This window comes from Dermacentor albipictus, unplaced genomic scaffold (genome assembly GCF_038994185.2).
Source record: "Dermacentor albipictus isolate Rhodes 1998 colony unplaced genomic scaffold, USDA_Dalb.pri_finalv2 scaffold_24, whole genome shotgun sequence".
Lineage (NCBI taxonomy): Eukaryota > Metazoa > Arthropoda > Arachnida > Ixodida > Ixodidae > Dermacentor > Dermacentor albipictus.
The window spans coordinates 5051059-5070436 of NW_027225578.1; the positions used below are offsets into that span (position 1 = coordinate 5051059).

A 19378-nucleotide genomic window follows, 5' to 3' on the forward strand; every position below is an offset into this window, starting at 1 on the left:
ATTCAAAGGCTACTCAGTGAAGTCCATGGTCAGTCAAGTTTATCTCTATAAATTAGTGCAACATATACACACCACAAACATATACAGAGACAGTGATATGGTAGTTGAACATAAGTACGGGTTTAGGCAGCATAGGAGGAGGCTTCCGAAGATTAGGACAAATTACAGGGAACAATCGGTAACAGATCAAGCTATACAGATTCTAAATAAACAGGAAGACATAATAAATTGTACAGACAGCCATGGTAAACTTACAAGAATGTACAAAACGTTGCTTGTCAGAACAGCATGTGTATTGTAGACTGTTTTACATTACTTTCTACTATATCCATAACATTTCTGATTTTCTTTTTTTTCTGTTTTGTAAGCACAATGTACTGGTACATAATCGTTCTCTACATATCTGTAACATGATAAAAGGTCTACTAGCTATCTAACACATGAATCCTGTGTGATCTTTTCTATATGTATACCTGCGTGATCTGTGTGCACATGTATGCATCTCATACTTCTTATCTGATGTATTAGAAGTCACTTTTTCCTTCATCGGCTGCACATTCAGTGCAACTGTAATTTTAATATAATGTGCACCTTATTGTATATGTTATTGTACGCGTGAATGGTGTATAAACTGAACGGGGGCAGGGGCCCAGTCAGGCTATTTCAACCTTTAGTCTGTCTCCGCAGGAAATGCCCTGAAATAGTGATTTTGATTTGATTAATTATCAACTCTGTAATTAAGACATCGGTTAGAGAGTATACAATACCAGGCTTGAAAATCTTAGGAATATCTATGGAATCCTTAGTATTGTCATTTAACTCGTACTTCTGTATGATTGGTCAAGCAATATCTAACTTACCCGGAAAGGACGACAAACTCATTTGGTTTCGTGGACATCACAGCGGAGGAGATAGTGTCCGTAGCTAACGGCGTATCATTCAAACATTCTACTGGTCACGATGGAATATCCACAGTGGCCTTAAAGCATCGTATTGATATACCGTGCAAGCCATTAGAAAAAAATATTAAATCTCTTTCTATACTGCTACCTATACAGACTTATTAAAGATCGCTAAGGTATTTCCAATTTACAAAAATGGAGATCATAATTTGTTAGAAAACTACCGTCCTAGATCTGTCTAAGTTGCTGAAACACCGTCTTTGAAAAACTTAGCGCCCAACGAATCACTTCATTTCTTGAACGTGAATCCATTTTGGCTTATTGCCAGCATGGTTTTCGAGCTAAAAGATGGACAAACACAGCAGTATTAGCTTTGTCTGCCTACATAATTTCTCACTTGAACAACAACAAAAGTGTCCTAGGCATATTTCTAGATGTGCGAAAAGCGTTTGACACTGTAGATCATGACATAATACTAAATAAGTTACAATGCTATGGTTTTCGAGGTCTAACTCTTCAATTTTTTCGCAGCTATCTCAAAACAGAAAACTAGTTGCCATTGCAGATACCAAATCCGACATTTCTGACATTGTTACAGAGGTCCCACAAGGCTCGGTACTGGGGCCAATGTTTTTTCTTTATTTGTAAACTATCTTCCTCATGCCTTAGAAAACTTCTCTGTTGTAATGTATGCAGACGACACTGTTTTACTTTGTGTGCTAGGCTCCTTGGACAAAACATTTCAAGTGGCTAATAATGAACTTCGAAGCGTTAACCAGTGGTTCGCGTCAAAAAGCTAACTGAATACCAAGAAAACTAAATATATTTTCTTTACTTCTTGTGGAAAGCACCTCTAAGAGAACGTCATTCGCTTTCTCTAAACCATAATATACTTGAGCGGGTGAGTTCAATTCAATACTTGGGTGTCACACTAGATGAGCACCTTCATTGGAAGCCTCACATTGCATTGCTGTGTAAAATGTTAGGCAAAGCTTGTTTTATGCTTTACAAATGCCATTACTACTTCGACACTGCCACTCTGAGAGCAATTTACTTTAGCATATTCCATAGCCATCTATCCTACTGTATTGCACCTTGGGTTAACACATACGTTTCAAATGTAGACCCTATTGTACTTCTTCAGAAACGGGCCTTGCGACTTGACTTTTTCATATTACAATGCTAAATCAATGCTGCTGTTTCAATGTTTAAATATAATGCCTTTTATTTATTACTGAATTTTAAAACTACATTACGTACTCATAATAGCATAACCACTAACTGCCCTTCAAGTTTATCAAATTTTTTACCTTCCAGAAGCAATACACGCAGTGCACTTAAGGGAAATTTTCTCTTGCCGAAAATGCATAACGTATATGGAAGGAGGTTAAACAGCACTGGAGCACTCCTATGGTACAGCTTACCATCGGAAGTAAAACAAGCAAAATTTTTTTCAATATCAGTGAAATCCGATTATCACTCACTACTATCTCGCTGGTGTACATATCTGTATTTTTTTTTTCACTTGCAGTGTAGTTACTACAAATTCCTTTCTGTAGGTTTCTCGTACCTATTACACGTACCCTGCCTTGTGTTTATAAATGAATATTTATGTATACTTTGTCATATTGCCGTTATGATTGTGAATAATAACTAGGTAGCATGGATTCCAACTAGCCTTGAGGTAGGGATACAGATGTCCTGTACAATATTTCCTGTGTACTTTTCTTATTTTGAATAAACTTCAACTCCTATAATTAGTTGGAATACTGTTTCAGGGGCCCTTCAGGAGGAAAACGACGACACTGGGCAGGCTATATAATACAGAGGATATAACTGATGGTCTATTAGAGCTGCAGAATGGGTGCATATATACTTGTACACGCACGCACGCACGCACACACACACGCGCGCACACACACACACACACACACACACACACACACACAAATGGAGAGAGAGAGAGAGAGTCAGCTGATGCATGATAAAAAGATCACTGGGAGATGCTTTTGTCCTGCAGTGGATCTAATCGGCTGATGGTGACATGGGCGTGCTTATTGTTCCCACATACAATGCACGTCTTAGCTGTTCCCGCACGTCAGGCCCTGAACTGTGCGCAGATTCAGGAATTAGTTGACCAAGGGTCGACCCCTCTCAGTAGTCAATAAAGACCAAAGTTCTCACGACTTTTACGACACTTGACTAACAGACCTTGGACATATTCTGCTACAGAATATGGTGTGACAGCCAAGACATATCTGAGCTATGGCATTGCAGCCTTGTCAAATATATCATTATTGAACATAGTGGGGAACTCGTTTTAAAGCAGTAAGGGGTAACAAGCTGGGCTAGTTGGTTTTTGTTTAAAGGCATTTTTTAGCTCAGACCTTGGCAGCGCAGCAGGTGCTTCCATTGATGGATGCGCACGCGGCATCGCGTGCGCTTCCACTGCCGAGAGGAGAGTTCGGCCATGTGACCCAAAGCTCAGCTCCTTGCAACATCACCAGATGGTCTTGCCTTCCGCATCACTACTCTATGCATCACAGGTGGCAGAACCCAGATTGTACCGGCAGTATTATTGCTGTAATATTGTGGAAGCATGATCATGCCATGAACTGTCATGGAGAAAGCAGGAGCTTCAGATACTCCCCCAGCAATTCGGCAATGCTTAAATATTCGCCTTACACACTTGTGACCATCGTGATTTTTTTTTTCTATAAAGCCTGCATTCGACTGCCGCAACTTGGTGTCAATGACTTTTATGCTTTCTTTTATGCATCAGCTGAAGACGGGCGTTTCAAGGCCTAATGGGGCTGTCTGTTACTTTGTCACGTGGGCAGCTGTACCAGAACGCTTAAAGACATTCATGTTTTTAAGGAATAACCCTACAGCTTACGTTCACCTTCCACTGTTGTTGACAAACACATATTCCCCTGGACATGTTTACATGTTTAGTCATCAAATATTTTTTGAAGCCATCACAACTATGCGCACTGCAACTTGTGGAATAGGGAACCAAAGATAACAAATATTAATCCCAGGATGATAAGATGAACAAGAATTTGTCACTGCATTCTTAAAATCAAGGACTCTACCTTACTTAACTGTAGAAATTATTGTCACAAAGCGTGAAGTTGCATACAGAATGAAAGTCAGAGGGCATGCAGATGGGCTTTTATCTAGTAGGCTTTGGCACCATGGCTTCGAAAGAATCACTTCCTGTTCGATTCATTGCAGGTTATTCAAAGCACCTGCCCATTACAAATCTACAAAACTGTGTTGCCTCCAATAATGATAATCTCAAACTTTACCTTTATCCGTCCAACAAGACAATCAGGAAAATGTTTCCAGGCGTTCCTCAACATGCCCTACTTACAAGCAGTTATACATTAGCCAGGAATTAACTTTAACTAGCACAATGAAGAAACATCGAATACTAGGATGGCCAAGTGGTAGCAACAGAAAGCCAGTTATGCTCACGCAGCGCCCTCCGCTTCTTTTTCTATCATCGTTTTGCTAGGAGGGCTGGTGATGAGGCATGCTAGAGTATACCTCAGAAATAGTATTTTGGATATGCCACAGGTAGTCAAGAAAATTGCAGAGACACAAGTCCACTTTGGGCACAAGCTCAACTTTATTTTTTAAACAGTTCTTGCTCATGAAGAGAATATAAAATGTGAATGATTGCTGTCCCGCAATGCTGTGGGCCAGCAAAGGTACAATGGAAGGCATATCCACTTTAACAAGGCGACTGCCATTTCAATGGTCACAAGTGCAGTGAATGGATGAAAATAACAATTGCAGGCATTCTTAAAGAAATGAGTGGTGAAAATAGTATAACATGCTGCATGCACACCAGGGCTGGGCAAGAGAAAACTGTTCAATGCAATAAAATGTTTGCACTGTTGATCATGTAAAATGATACAGAGCTTGCCATATGGTACTTGCTATAGCTACTTACTTTTGCATAGTATTAAGTGTTCAATACTTTACAGAAGTCGCACCTAGAAGGTTGTGTAAACTAAGGTTTCATTCATGCTGATAAACTTTCATTAGATAGCATGTATAATAGTTTACAGCTTGTACTGGTCCTAAAGTGTTGAGAAAAAAACTGCACTACATTTTTCACAACACATCTGGCATTGTTAAAAATATTGGCGCCATGGAAAATTTTTTGCACTTAAATACAGGCAGGAGAGGGAACACTTTCCTCAAAACGAGTCCACCTCTGGACTTGCGAGCCCAGCCCTTCTGATGGCAAATGGAAATGAGTTCTCACAAGAAAATTTCGTCAAAATGTTCTGAATAGTGCTATGTACAAATTACAAAGTGCTCACTCAAAAGATGCAGTTGCGCCCTTCTGTGTGCTCAAGTGAAATGTGACATATATGATACATGAAGTCACATTCAGTGTTGGTGTTCAGGTCAAGTTTTGTACCAATGAACTAATGTGATATATATATAATTGAGAAGCACCGGCAACATTTATTTTCAGCTGACAACCAGAAGCTGTTTTTCCTCAATGCCACCCTAGAGTTTCGTTTCTGTGTATATCCATGAATAAAAATACACTTGAGAAATAACCAACCCTTGCCTTTTTCAAAGCTATACTATTTTGACAAGCCAATAACAAGAGGTAGCTCCGAGGAAGTGTCTCACAACTTGCATCTTTGCAAGTGTTATTCATTTGCAACAGAATTGCTCACAACTCAGCCATACACTTGGCTTATTCTTTTTTTCACCCAACTTTAACAGGGGAAATAATACTCATATGTAAGTGCACCGATTTTGATTGCTCAAGAAGGCTACAGAGGAGTTTTCCATGTTCAGTAGTGCACAATTCAGGGTAGTATGCATGTTCTGGCAGCTATCATCAGGCAGGGAAGTGTTTTTTGAATCGCCCAAAAGTAAAGCTACTTATATGAAACTAAGAGGAAGACTTATGATCATTCAAAGCCTGCCTTAGATCTGTCTCGAGTAGGTAGAGGAAGGCCCATAATTCTTCAAACCAAATTTATACTCTACTTCCTATAATGCCACACTGTCCAATCTGTACCATACATTATAGCAAATGTTTTGAAAGCAAATGTTTTCAAGGCAACCTTTAACAATAATGGTGTTATGCTGCTTGATATGGCAGCACTTCTCCACTATGATCGAGATCTAGATTGTTCACTGCAGATATGAGCCTTCTGAACTGTTTCCTGCACATGTAAAGATGCTTAAGCACATATACGATCAACGCCCCCTTATATGGGCTTGCGATGCCTTCTTGTCAAAACTCGGCCACCTGACAACTACGTTTTTCAAAGGCGACTTTTGTGGTAGAAATCGGGTTTAAACCAGCTTCATAAATGCTTAATAAAGGTGCAAAAATCTTTTTACCTGAAAATGAAGGGCCTTATTCATATGATGGCTGCTTTGCAGAGAAAAAACAAAAACAAATGTACTGGGAAAGAACGAGCAGCAGGCACTGCTTCGAGAAAGACGACGACAATGAGTGGTCGGAAGCCTTGTGTCTGTGTTGCATAAGCTGTGTGACTGCTCAAGCCCTCGTTTATTCCCTATGAACATCACTGAAGTTGTTGCTGAAGGTATCGCCGTGCTTGCCTCCGGAACTGCGCCTTTTAGTTTTCTTTCACAACTGGAGGGCGGCGGACGATGGGGGACAGGGAACGTCGACGGGGAGATGGAGACCGATGAGTGTTGAAGCTTTGAGGAACAGGAGATGAATGAGCAAAGTGCGGAACTGGTGGCGAATAGCAGGACTGGGAGTCAGGAGCACTCCCTTAAAGTCTTGCAGTATCGGGAGGATACCAACCCTGCCGGCGGCAGAACCATGCCACATGGCCAGCAAAGCCACACGCGAAGCAGATCGGCCGGTTGTCTTGGGTACGCCACGGGTTGTCAACAGGGGGCCTAGGTAGGGGTGCACAGTTCTGAGCTGGGCGTAGGGGCTGCGGAGGCATGCAGAAGCCGCTTCTGGGCAAGTATTTTGCACCTGCAAAAGGCGAGGCGTAGAAGCCACTTGTGGCCGTGTAGTGCGCGACTTCGGGCGGAGGTCTTGGCCTGGCTACGACAGCAGTGTACGTGAGCGGAACCGGCGCTGAAGGTGGCTAATTAGCGAGAGGTAGTGCGTCGCTGACTTGTTCATGTATGACCTGTCGGAGTTATGGGGACAAAGAGGACTCAGACGACTGGGTAGCAGGCAGCAGTGACAGTTGGCGTGCGACTTCGTGAACGAATTGCTCCATTTGGTCGAGGAACGAACAGTGGGCGGGAGCAGCACTGGAACTGTTGGTTAAAGCCGAAACCGTGTCGCCTGGCACGGCAGATCGGCGCATAGTAAGGCGTTGTTTGCGGAGCTCATCGTAGCTCTGGCACAGGGTAATGACCTCATCGATTGTTTGAGGATTTTTCGCCAAGAGCAGATGGATGGCGTCATCCTCTATGCCCTTCCTGACATTCTTGATCTTTTCAGAGTTGGGCATAGAGAGATTAATGTGCCGGCAAAGGTCAACTACGTCTTCAAAATAGCTCGTGAAGTTTTCACCCTTTTGCGGAGCGTGCCATGCAAGCATTGTTCTGTGCGAAGCTTGCACACAGCAGGGCGACCGAAGACTTAGAAACAATGCGTAAATGCTGTCCAGGTGGAAAGGTTGGATTCATGATTCCGGAACCAGAGATTAAGGAACCCAGAAAGATAGAAGATGACGTTAGTCAGTTTAGATGTGTCATCCAATTTGCTATGCGCACTCACGCGATCATATGACGAGAGCCAATCCTCGCGGCCGCTGAAGATTGGGGGATCTCGTTGGCATAGAGCACTGGAGCAGACGACAGGCAATGCCAAGGGAGGATCAGGCTGCGCGGCGTCCTGAGGCATGGCAGAAACGGTAGGGAGCGTCCGGCTGCGGAGTTCCAGGTTTGTAAAGGACCAAGCACCTCCACCAAATGTCAAGAGGCGTTATAGTTTAATTGGTAGAACCCTCAGGTAGCAGAGCACCGCAGCGAAAGGTCACACAGCTTAGGCAAAATAGGCACAAGGCTTCTGACCACTCGTTGTCGTCTTTCACGAAGCAGTGCCTGCTGCTCGTTCTTCTCCAGTACACAAAAAACAATACACTGAACACCGAAAGAGCTTTAACACGATAATTTTTACAACTCTATCACCAGCCTGCTCACCTGAAGAAGCTTAAAAAACAGACCAACAGTAATAATAGTGGTGGTTATAGGCGAACACCTCCGCCTATATTCCATCATTATGCAATTCTCAATAGCACTCTGGAAGCTGCAGACAGCTTCAGCCAATAAATAGCATGGACACTTGTTTGCGTGAATTCACCTGTACCTAGCATGTGCAACATCTCATGGCACCCACAAATGCTTCAGTGCACAAATGATCATCACTTCCCCACATATCCTTATACAGGGTGTTTCACATAACTTGAACCAAGGATTTGAAAAAAAGTGGTTGGCCACAGCTGAATGAAACCAACGGCATATGGTTTGCGTCATGTGGCACTCCTTAGAATATCTTTTATATGCCGCTTAGTTAATTAACTAAGCTGAATTAAACAAAATTTGTAATATTCACTTTAGGGCCAAGTGTGTTTCGTTGCTTTGTAGAAGAGATTCAGAAACAACCGATTCAGTTTTTTTAGCAATGTACATGCTGCTTGGCAATTTTTTGCTGGCGTTAAAGAAAGCCCGTCAAATAAGAAAACCATGTGACTGCGCTCATGCGCTATGTTATTGCAGCGCTCTCAACCGCGCTTTGTGTGAAAGAAACATGTGCGCGGACCGTGGCGAAGTTAGCAGCCATCAGTTTCATCAGTCATCAGTTTCACAGGGCGCCAGTATCTTTGGTGGTGCCACATGGAACAGAAGCGCTGTCATTCCTGATAAGTGACAGGCTCGACGCACGGCTGAAAGCTCTGCAATACGATAGTGCACGAGCGCAGTCATGTGGTTAGCCACAGGCACAATCTGAGCAGATCTACAGCTTTTTCACGAAATGCACAGCCCAGAAACTTTTGATGCCAACTGTATGTCTTTGTGCAGTTGCAGACTGACTTGTGCGGCTGTTTAATACAGTACCCACTTTGGTAGTGTTGAAGGGAAATGCTTACATGGAGCACAGGAATACGAGTCTCTCGGGCACAAAATATGGCCTGAAGCTGGTGTCCAAAACACTTGTCTTTGTACAACTACACATTTTTGAGCAAGTAAACATTTTTTCACAGCTTTTGACCAGATCTCGTCAAATGCTTCCATAACATAAAATGGAAAACAGTTAAACTGTTGGCTGAAAAAAAGGTCTGTACTTAAGTCTGAGCTTATGCCAGCAGAGAGAAAATACAGGAGCTTTAGCTGTAATACGTTCTCATTTATGTATATACACTACTTCAACCTAGCACAAACTAGATTGATTAGACGTAGCAACCTAACTTGCTGTTGTAACAAAGTGCACCAGTAACCATGCCACTAGTCAATACTGAATTTTGTTGGCAACAAGGTAACACAGCAGCAGCAATGTGACTGACGGTCAAAGTCTGGGAAAAAAAAATCGACAAAACTGCAATGCAGCATTTTGTTTCACAAAAAATTATCAGTACAATGTGAAATCATAACTTTTAGCTGTTTGTAATAGCTGGATTAAAATTCAGTTTATGCATGCCATATTCAGTTTTATGCACATAGCGAGAAAAGCACACAAACATTTCCCCATTATTTACAGAAATAAATAAAACTTTAATGAGGATGGCTTCGCAGAGCATGATACATGCAAAGTTGGCATAATGAAAAGATGACAGTGCTTGTATGTGGTAGTACAGTCACACCAAGAGGGCCAAAGAATGTTGTATACTTGGTAGGTTTAGCGTGCTCATTGCATACTAACTGAAACCCTTTCAAGGCATTTGTTTTGAATATTCTCACAACTAAGCCCAAAGTACAAGTCACACCTTCTCGATACAGAATTGCACTGCTATTCAGAAAAAATAAATAAAAGGCAGAACTCAAGATAGTGCTGTAGATACTATTTTGGGAAACGTTCAACAGGTGGGCAGAGCCAGCCTCCCAATTCTCTGGGAGTCAATGACAATGTGTTCCCTTTTGTGTTTGCATGCTTTCGCAGAGGAAGTGGATGGTTCAAACTTGCATAATTTGAAGTGATTATTGAGCACCGTCACAGCATCGTGCATGTGAACAGGTAAAAGCTTGGCAATTCAAGCACCTGGAAAATGGATCACAGCTCATTTGGACAATACTGCTAGTCTATGCCTGCAGCTCATCTTCAGAACCAGTTATCCAAATATAATGCCGTGTCATGCTATTGAATGCTCCAGTGCACCAGAGTAGCATGCGCTTCTCTGTGCTACCAGTGTACTGGCAAATATCATCACAAGTGCGTAGTACTTGGAACCATCTTTGCATGCTGCTGTGGCCTTCTGAAAATTCTAACCACAAGAGCACTGCAACTGTGGCATGCAAGCAGACATGTCAAATGCTTGTTTTCTTCACATTTCACGTACTTTCTTTAAGATGCAGAATAATTACATAACAGGCAGAAAATTAGCAGCTGTTGATTTACATGCTTGCTAGAATGCTCAACAACCTTCTCAGTGGGATTTTTCCCCTAAGGTTTATACGTACAAAGTCAGTTTATTATTCTCAAATAATTATGCAATTCTGCGGAGAACAAAAAACATTGCAACATTCTCTACAATTGCCAGTAACCTGCATTTGGTCGCATCCTCCTAGAAAGTTTCCACATATTTTTAAACATTGGCTAAAGTTAGCTGGGAATCCTGAATATGAGCGTATTGCAAACGCCATGCAGAGGTTGTGGGTTTAGCTCCCAACAGCAGCAAAGCTGCCTTCTCTTTCACTTCCATTTTTCCCTTATATGAATGTTATGGTAAGTTTTAACCTAGTATGTATTTAATTACACAATTTAACAATAAGTTAGATTTCCCAGTGATTTATTTGTCATTTGTCTTGCCAGCACATGGTTATCTTAATACGTATATACTATATTGTAAATACTTGTGTAACTCACCCCCCCCCCTCCCCACTGGCCATGAAAAACATTTTCCCCCCCCCCCTCAAGTAATCATCGCACTCTTGGAAATTGCTGCAGCAACAGTCATCTGTTTGTTCCGGCATCAGTGTTGACGCAGACTCTGAATAGTTCAGGCCAGAGTCACTTTATTTATCCGTTTAGCGACTCTAGGTTCGGCTAGTGTAGAACCTGTGATCTTATTACAAAGGTAAGTGCGGTTTGGAAGTAACATTTAGTTTGAATTTACAGTGCCAGGCACGAGAAACCTAATTTACAGCCACTTCAAATTTTTCTATTTACCACCTAGAACATTCCACTGGAAAATTTTCTCCGCATAATTATTGCACCCCCCAACTTCATATCAATTTCCTCCGAAAGAATGTCTGACCATTAAGCGAGTATACAAGGTGTCCCAGCTTAACTTGGACCAAGATTTTGAAAAAACCTACGCGTTCTTCAGAACAGAAATCACATCGATGTTGCTAGCGTTTATCTAAACTTAGAGTACCATTTTTCTGCTCATCTTTTTTTTTTAGTAATTGGCCGAGGTAAATTAATTAACTTCTTAAATATGGCTAGAAACGTTCAGGCGTCAATAGGAAAGTTGTGAAGCTCCACAAATATTGCCCAATCCAGGCACTTCAAATGAGATAGACTTTGTGTGGCTGTTTTTTCTTAGGAAAAACGAAAGCCCGCGGAGTTTAAAAAATACCATGTGACAGCGTGCTCTGTGCGCCTGAATGCACCACGATTAGAGTGCTCTCAAATGTGATTTGTAAAAAACATTGCTTGCTTTGCACCTTTCGTGCTGCCCACGACAAAGCTTTGCATTGTGCTTTGTTCCGAGATAAACGCCAGTGGGATTGGGCGGCAGTTGAAGTACAGCGCGGCTCCCGTTTCTGCGGCAATAATTGCACTCTCACACTAGCAGAATGCATGCAGAGGAAAAATTACAAGCTCATGAGCTTGAATATGGGAGCAAGACACCAACAAGCACACATGCATTATAACAAGCTTGATAACGCCGTGTGAATTACGCTGGTTGTCATAAAAGGAAGAATTGCAAACTGACACGGAAGGTTGCTTTTTAGCTTCCTGCCCATTCCTTGTCAGCAGAGAATTTGTAATTTCAAATTACTTACGTGCCTTTTCCACGTGGTACAAAAGTTTCCTACAGATGGCTCTTTTCATGGATAACGGTTGCAGAGATTTATTCGCTGTGATGTCTGTCTAAAGAATATGTTCGAACAAGTCGCCACCTGCCATAATGCAGTATTGGCACCTTTTCATCACGTCCGATGTAGCTTTTTTGATGATGCAAGACGTTTAGCGTTTCTGGTGTAGTTGTAGCTTTGCGGTACACTCGGTCTTTCACATGTCCCCACAAGGAGAAGTCAAGAGGTGTCAAGTTCGGTGACATTGCAGTGCCACTGGTCCATGCCGCCCGACACACTGGCGTTTGAAGGCTTCGTCAAGCCAGGCTCGGGCAAGGCTGCTGCTGTGAGCTGTTGCACTGTCGTGCTGATACCAAGTTCGCTTTAAGAACGCAAGAGGAAGATCACAGCGAAAATCTTCGACTGGGCTTCCAAGATGTCATTCACGTACCGCTGAGCAGTGAGCATATGGTAAAAAAATATGGGGCTAATTATTCTTCCATCAAAGATACCACACTACACACTGAATGACCATTGGTACCGGTGTCTGGCCTGCGCCATCCAATGCGGGTTCGTATCGCTCCAGTAATGCACATTGTGGATGTTGACTTGAGAATTTCTGGAGAAGGTTGTCTCATCTGTCCAGAGCACTTTGTCAACAAAATCCGGTATTTCGTCACTGTTCACAAGGATCCAATTTGAGAAATCAAGCCGCCACTGCAAGTCTCTTTCTTGCAGCTTTTAATGCAGTTGGAAGTGATATGGATGCATTTCAGCCTTCCTAAGAATTCTCTACACTGAAAACTTTGAAATGCCGACCTCACCGCTCGCATCACACACGCTGGAATGAGGGTTTGCAGTCACGAAAGCCAAAATGTCTCCTTCAGCCTTTTCACTGATGATCTCCTTTCTGTGCCGCGTCTTCTTGAAGCTACTCGTTTTTTTTTTCAGCGTCAAGTAACTCCTCATAATTGTGTTCACGCTAGGTCTTCCCCCACATCACCAATTTCGGTATATTTTGGCAGCTGTCCTCTTGTCGCCCCATGCCGCTCGCAAGGCTAAGACCATGTTCACCTTCTGCTTGCTTGAGTACAGCATGCTTTAGGCACTGCAAACAAATTCTTCGAAACGGTTGCGCAGCACAACAGTAATAGACAGTTGAGCTCACATGCATCTAGCTGCTGGCACAGCTTGGAAGAAAAGCGGTGTTGCAACGAATGATGCTCTCTCTGGCACAGGTTCCAGATGTATGATGCATTTTTTATGTGTATTTTTTAAATTCCGCATCGACTTGAACGCTGGAAAAAAAAAAAAAATTTGCTCTTCTCGTCGTATCGGAATAAACTGCTGCTGACGAAGCGCTTTTTCGGAGCGCCATTGCCAGCCGCTGCCGGTAATGCCAGAGCTGAGCAAAGGTTGAAGCCCTTTCTCGTAAGTGAAGGGAAGGCGTGGCGCTGGCGATGTTTTTACGAATCACTCATGAGGGCACTGTAATCGTGGTGCATTCGGGTGCACAGAGCGCTCTGTCACATAGTATTTTTTAAACTCCACAGGCTTTCATTTTTCTAGAATAAAAACGGCCACGCTAAGTCTATCTCGTTGGAAGTACCTGGGTTGGGCAATATTTGTGAAGCTCCACAACTTTCCTATTAACGCCTAAATGTTTAAAGCTATATTTAAAAAGTTAACTTATCTCGACTAAATACTAAAAAGAAGACGAGTAAAAAAATGGTACTGTAAGCTTAGATAAACGCTAACAACATCCATGCAATTTCTGTTCTGAAGAACGCATAGGATTTTTCAAAACCTTGGTCCAAGTTAGCTGGGACACCCTGTATACGGTACATGGGGAGAGAGATAGAGATGAGCAAAAGAGGAATGGTGATTGTAGTGGTAGTGGTGCCGGTGGGGGGGGGGGGGGGGGGGGGTTGTGATGGGTGATTACAAACCCTCCTACACCGAAGTAAATTTCTGGTACTCCCCTTTGTTTCAACATTCTTACATTGGAATGTAGTTTGTAAGAAAAGCGACAATTCTGGGCTGTTTCAACAAGGCCAAGTGCTTACAGTCCAAGCACACTTGTATAACAAACGCTCGGTTATTTTGAATGAAGATAGCATGACAGCTATAATTTTCATGCAGTCTATGGCAGCACGCGTGTCAGCTAAAACGAACATGAGCCCTTGCCTGCTTTGAACAATCTGGAAACCACAATCATTGGATCGGCATTGAAGAAGCAACGCAAGCTTACAGATTATGCTGGAAAACATTAGATGTTCTTGCTATTTCGTTGGCTTATTGCTGCATGTCCACTTGTTACAAACACTCAGCTATAGCAAACGTATTCTGCTGACAGTTCGTATGCAGAATGAAGTTCTTACAAGGGACATAGGTTCTTGCACCATTTTTCCATGTTACTGGTGAGCTCTCCTTTTTCGTTAAAACAGCCCTTCTTGGACTTTGCTAACCCATTTGGCTTGAGGCAAAAGAAATCTAAGCCATTGTGCATTCACACACTTGGCTAAACAACCAATGCTTAATTTAACTATACTCTGTTTCAGCAGTGCCATGCAGCACTGTGGAAGCTACAGGCTTCTTCGACCAATCAAGAGGGCAAACACATCTTAGAAATGTGTTTCCGCGCTTCACGTGCCAAGCACGACTGCAAAACTTGGCTGAGATGCTCACAGCAGCGTATGCTATTTGAGGAGTATGTTTTTTCGCCAAGCTCGCGGGGTGGTTCAGGACTTCTTCAATACTTTTGTTTGCATGTTTTTATTTAAACAAGTGGAGAATTCTATTTTCAATATACTAGAGCCGTAATAAACATATTAATAAAAAATGAAGTCAAACAATAAACCGCAGCTGTGGCCTGCAGAGAAGCTTCCAAGTAAACAACTGCGGACAAGATCACTTGTCAAGGCCATTTAGTCAAGCAACGGGTTCTAAACTATGGCACTGCCTCTTGCTACGCAAGAATCTGTGCTTGCAGGTCTCACAGCCTTGGCTCTGCTGTGAAGAACTACTGAAACAGAGTATAGTCTCAATTTGAGCACAGCAGCCTGGATGAACAAATTTGCATGGTGTTGATGTCAGGCACACAATGAGTTTGGCAAGAGGTTCTACAGTCAGTTCTATACTTTCAATGTTGCACAAACCAAACAGCAGAATTTCTATTGTCATAATAATACACACTGTCTACACATATGAATCGAAAGAAAAGGCGAAAACATGAGGCCACAAGTCTTTGGGAATACTTAATTGAGATCAACTGGCAGGTTTATAACTGTACAAATATGATGCTCCCTGTAGACATTGTTTTGCCATATACAATGCAATGGGCAACTTGTTAAGATCTATATGAGAAATTCCACCAAAAACAGCTAAAACACAAGTGCAGGTGTCTTGCTTAACTACCTGCAAGACCTTGACCCACCCTTATGTGGCCAAAGGTTTCATATAGAACACTCAGATGATTCCCAGTAGCTATAAAAGAGCATAAAAAGGCTACTGCCTCAGAACAAATAAGTTTAAACGATATGTCCACTCGACAATGCAAAAGCTGTTAACTACAAAGTGAAAGTGAAATATGGCTCCCAACAACACACACATAAAAGGATGTTCTGAGCATGTCCCACATGGAAGACCGTTGTTATCGGTGAGATGTGGTTAGGTCTACTGACACCAGTTATATAATAGTCTGGCCATATGGTATCCATTCTGGCAATATGTACAGCAAAATGATAACATCCATAAATGTCGCACAAATCAGATTTGCACGGTCTTTTTGGGCATCCTAGATGCAACAAGAGCTCTAGAAGAGCAGAAAACACTACACCACTCTACCAGCCAATATTAATTTTTCACATGTTCTATGGAATACCACTAGCTCCATATGTGCATGAAAAACATGTTTATACTCTAGATTCCTTGCTTTCGTGCCACTTGATTAAATTTGCATTACCAATTCTCCACTTTCAATTCACATAGCTTAACATTCTCAAAGCAGTCACTTATAATCTTTAAAAGCAGTTTCAGAGCGAGAAAAGCTTAAAAGAAACTAAATGAGTTCAAAGGTTGGAGTTCTGGACACATTAAAATGACTGCACTTCAACATAGAGCCCAGGAAACATACCTGTACCTTTTCCCACTTAAATGTGTTTGCTGGCAAACAAAACTGTATGAAGCAGCGATCCAGCTCAGGGCTATATAATAATGGTAAATGTACAGAAGGAAAAATGACAAAAGCTGTGCGATGAGAAAGAAGTAGTGCTAAACATGAAACAAGAATTTTCTAGAAGGCAAAACTTCTCTTTCTGTTGCATCGTTGTAAAGTCAAGAGTTTTGCCTGGTGATGAGGTGTTGTCTACTGCGTGGGGTTCGAAACTGGTGTATTAGAGCTTGTGTATTGTTAATGCTGAGAACAACAATGTGCCAGCTGCAAAGCAGGCTTGACACTTTTCAGAAGAACCCATTGAATATAATGCAGGGTTGCGGTAGTCCAACTTCACGTAGAGAGAAAACAGTGGAAAAGAAAGAATAAGGAAAAGAAACATGTGGACAGAACTCCCAATACCTGGCTATTTCTCTGACACTGCTTTCCACCTTATGTGAAATGAACACATTGGCTACACAGCAACTAACAAGAAAAAGGAAGAAGTCATATTAATAGTTCAAAAGATAGGTTTTGCTGCACAAGTGATAAAGAATGCTCATTTGGTGCATTAAGTTATACTTCTTAATTCAACTTCATCTTCCTTTATACGTTCAGCAGATATACTGAAGCTGTATTATAGCAGATATATTGCGTTCAGCTTTGAGGTCTGAAGGTACCACCAAAGATTTCGGAAAGCACAGGCACCTGGTCAGGTAACACATGCTTAGCATGCCTAATATTTAGTGCACTTTTGTACAGAAACCCTACATTTTCCCTTCACCAGATGCATCATGACTGGGCGGCCCGTGCCCGCTAGTGGTGAGATACCACTAGGTGTACCACTAGGTACACCTAGTACCTAGTGGTACACCTAGTGCACCTAATGGTACACCACCTGGTGAGATACCTCTCCTCAAATGTTCCGTCCTCCGTGGCACAAAAGCACATCTGACAGGGGGGGGTTTCGAGGTGAACCTCCAGTCGTAACAATTCTACACCAGAGGAAAACCCACATGGCAGGTCATAACTATGAACTGGCCTTCGCACCTACTTCCTCAAATTCACACAGATTTCCTCACATCGATACGCCAATAGCCCTGTCCGCTCGAGGAGTGCCTCAGAGGTCGTCAGCTGCAATGGATTTCAGCTCGACAGGGTGCTCCACCGACTCCTGAAGCTCAAGCAGATGAAGCAGATGCTTCTCCATGATTGGCTGGTTCTTGTTGATCACTGTCTGAATTATCTGCTCGGTGTCCAGGTCGAGCTGAAGCTTCTCTCCCGCAAGAATCTGCACGGAAAAGGCCGAAGGTCAACAGTTGTAGTTAAAAGCCGCACTCACCATTTATGGTTGAAATGCAAGAACACCAAAGAAAGTATGTCAGATTAATATTCTAAATTTAGCTTTCACCTGTGGTGGCCTGTATCATTGCACCTTACAGAGAAAAGAACTGTGCAAGAAATTGTGCTGAGGAATTTTTAAATGTTGTCACATGGATGGAGCACAGGTTTATATAACATGCAAAAGGCATAAACTGACGAGGAAGAAACAAAAATATAATTTTTTCTTTCTCAACGTGAAAATTACAGAGACACTAATGAGGAATATAGGTCGAACTGTATTAGTAAGTTAACCATCTACAATATATCAAAAGGCCACCCTTACCATGACAGGATGCTTGATAAGCCAGAGGAGACGCGAAAACAAATGACACGAGTAGTGATTGCACCTTGAAGTTTTCATATTAGCTCGATGTGACATCATGCATTTTGATGACAACTCAAGACTAGTTAATTTGTTACTGGCAAAAAAAAAGGGGGGGGGGGATTACACTGTATTTTAAGAGAGCCAAAGCATGAACTTGGCAAGTTTCAGGAACTTTTACCAAGTCACAATGACCCAAATATGTGAAATACCTTGGAATCCCTGATGTCACACTGAAATGGTAGTGTTGGGGCTTCAGGGCAAAATTATACCCATGCCACACGGGTGCAGAAAATTACATTCATTTGCTAATGCTGTTGCCTAAAGGCATCTTTCTTTTTTTTTACCGCAGCTGCCACACGTACAAATTTAATGACACGACATGATGATAGCATCCTTTGAAGTGAGAACTTTTAGAGAAGTAATTAAGAATTAACTATGCACTTACAAGTTTAATAGTGAAATATAAAAATAGCTGCACGATGGTGCCATTAGCTTGAGTTTGTTGCTGTCTTTTACAACGTTGAAATTGACCATAGCAACTTCGGCCATTGCATGTCAAATCCAAAATCTAAAATAAAAATGGCACCTGCCGCTTCGAAGCTGTTGCAACACCAACCTGAGGAAGTTCACCAAATAAAACTCCTGGCAAAAGCAATGTAGTTGAAAATTATGTATAAAAAAATTTTTTTACATGATAGAGACTGTTTCAAGTAGTACTTCAACTTTGCAGCAGTGTGCGAGCTATCGCGATGAAATTACGCATTCCTCAGTTCTACCGAATGCATTTGGTAACGAATGACACTAAGGGAAATGAAATAAAGCTTGACCGTGTGGCATCACGCAAACTGCAGTAAAATTTAAGGCATTAGCAAGTTAATGTCATTTTCTGTGCCAGTGTGACCAGAGTATTATACGCAGGAAAAAAAAAGATCTGTTTATTAGCATGAAATTAAAAAATACTTTTGAAATAATTCTTTATCAGCCTGAAGGAATTAGTGTGTCTTTAGTGTCCCTTGAAATGGTGACCATAATTAAAATGATGGCATACTTAAATGCTTCTGGAATGACTGATTGATTTTTTTTATTCGCAATAAACACTTTGCAAAATGTATGGTCAAGGCTATGAGAGTTATTGTCAATATCCAAGTTTGTTTTGCACTTATTCTGCTATAAATAACACAATGAAGCAAACTCCTTTCTCTAACAAGATAACTACTGTTTGCATGATGTTTCGGCCCACCTTTTTGGGCATACTAGCGCACTGCTTGTACGATGATGACGATTGGATGCATCTCATGATCAACACTGCCAGTGTAGTGGTAAAAAATTTAGCTGTTTAACTGAATAACAACAAGCGAAACGAATGTCATAACATGACTACAGATAGAGTATGAC

The 19378-nt window shown here is 41.9% G+C and overlaps 1 protein-coding gene across 3 annotated transcripts in view; it reads right to left on the reverse strand.

Annotated features, from left to right (window-relative positions):
• Nucleotides 1-15135: 15135 nt before the first annotated feature.
• The window catches only part of LOC135909089 (uncharacterized), a 98557-nt gene continuing 94314 nt past the window's right edge, over nucleotides 15136-19378 (reverse strand). For 2 of the 3 annotated variants that reach the window (XM_065440924.1, XM_065440925.1), the window contains exon 6: nucleotides 15136-17566. In XM_065440924.1, coding sequence (XP_065296996.1) covers nucleotides 17396-17566 — 171 coding nt within the window. In that variant the 3' untranslated portion in view covers nucleotides 15136-17395. The remainder of the gene's footprint in view (nucleotides 17567-19378) is intronic. The other variant, XR_010566567.1, reaches the window with a different exon arrangement.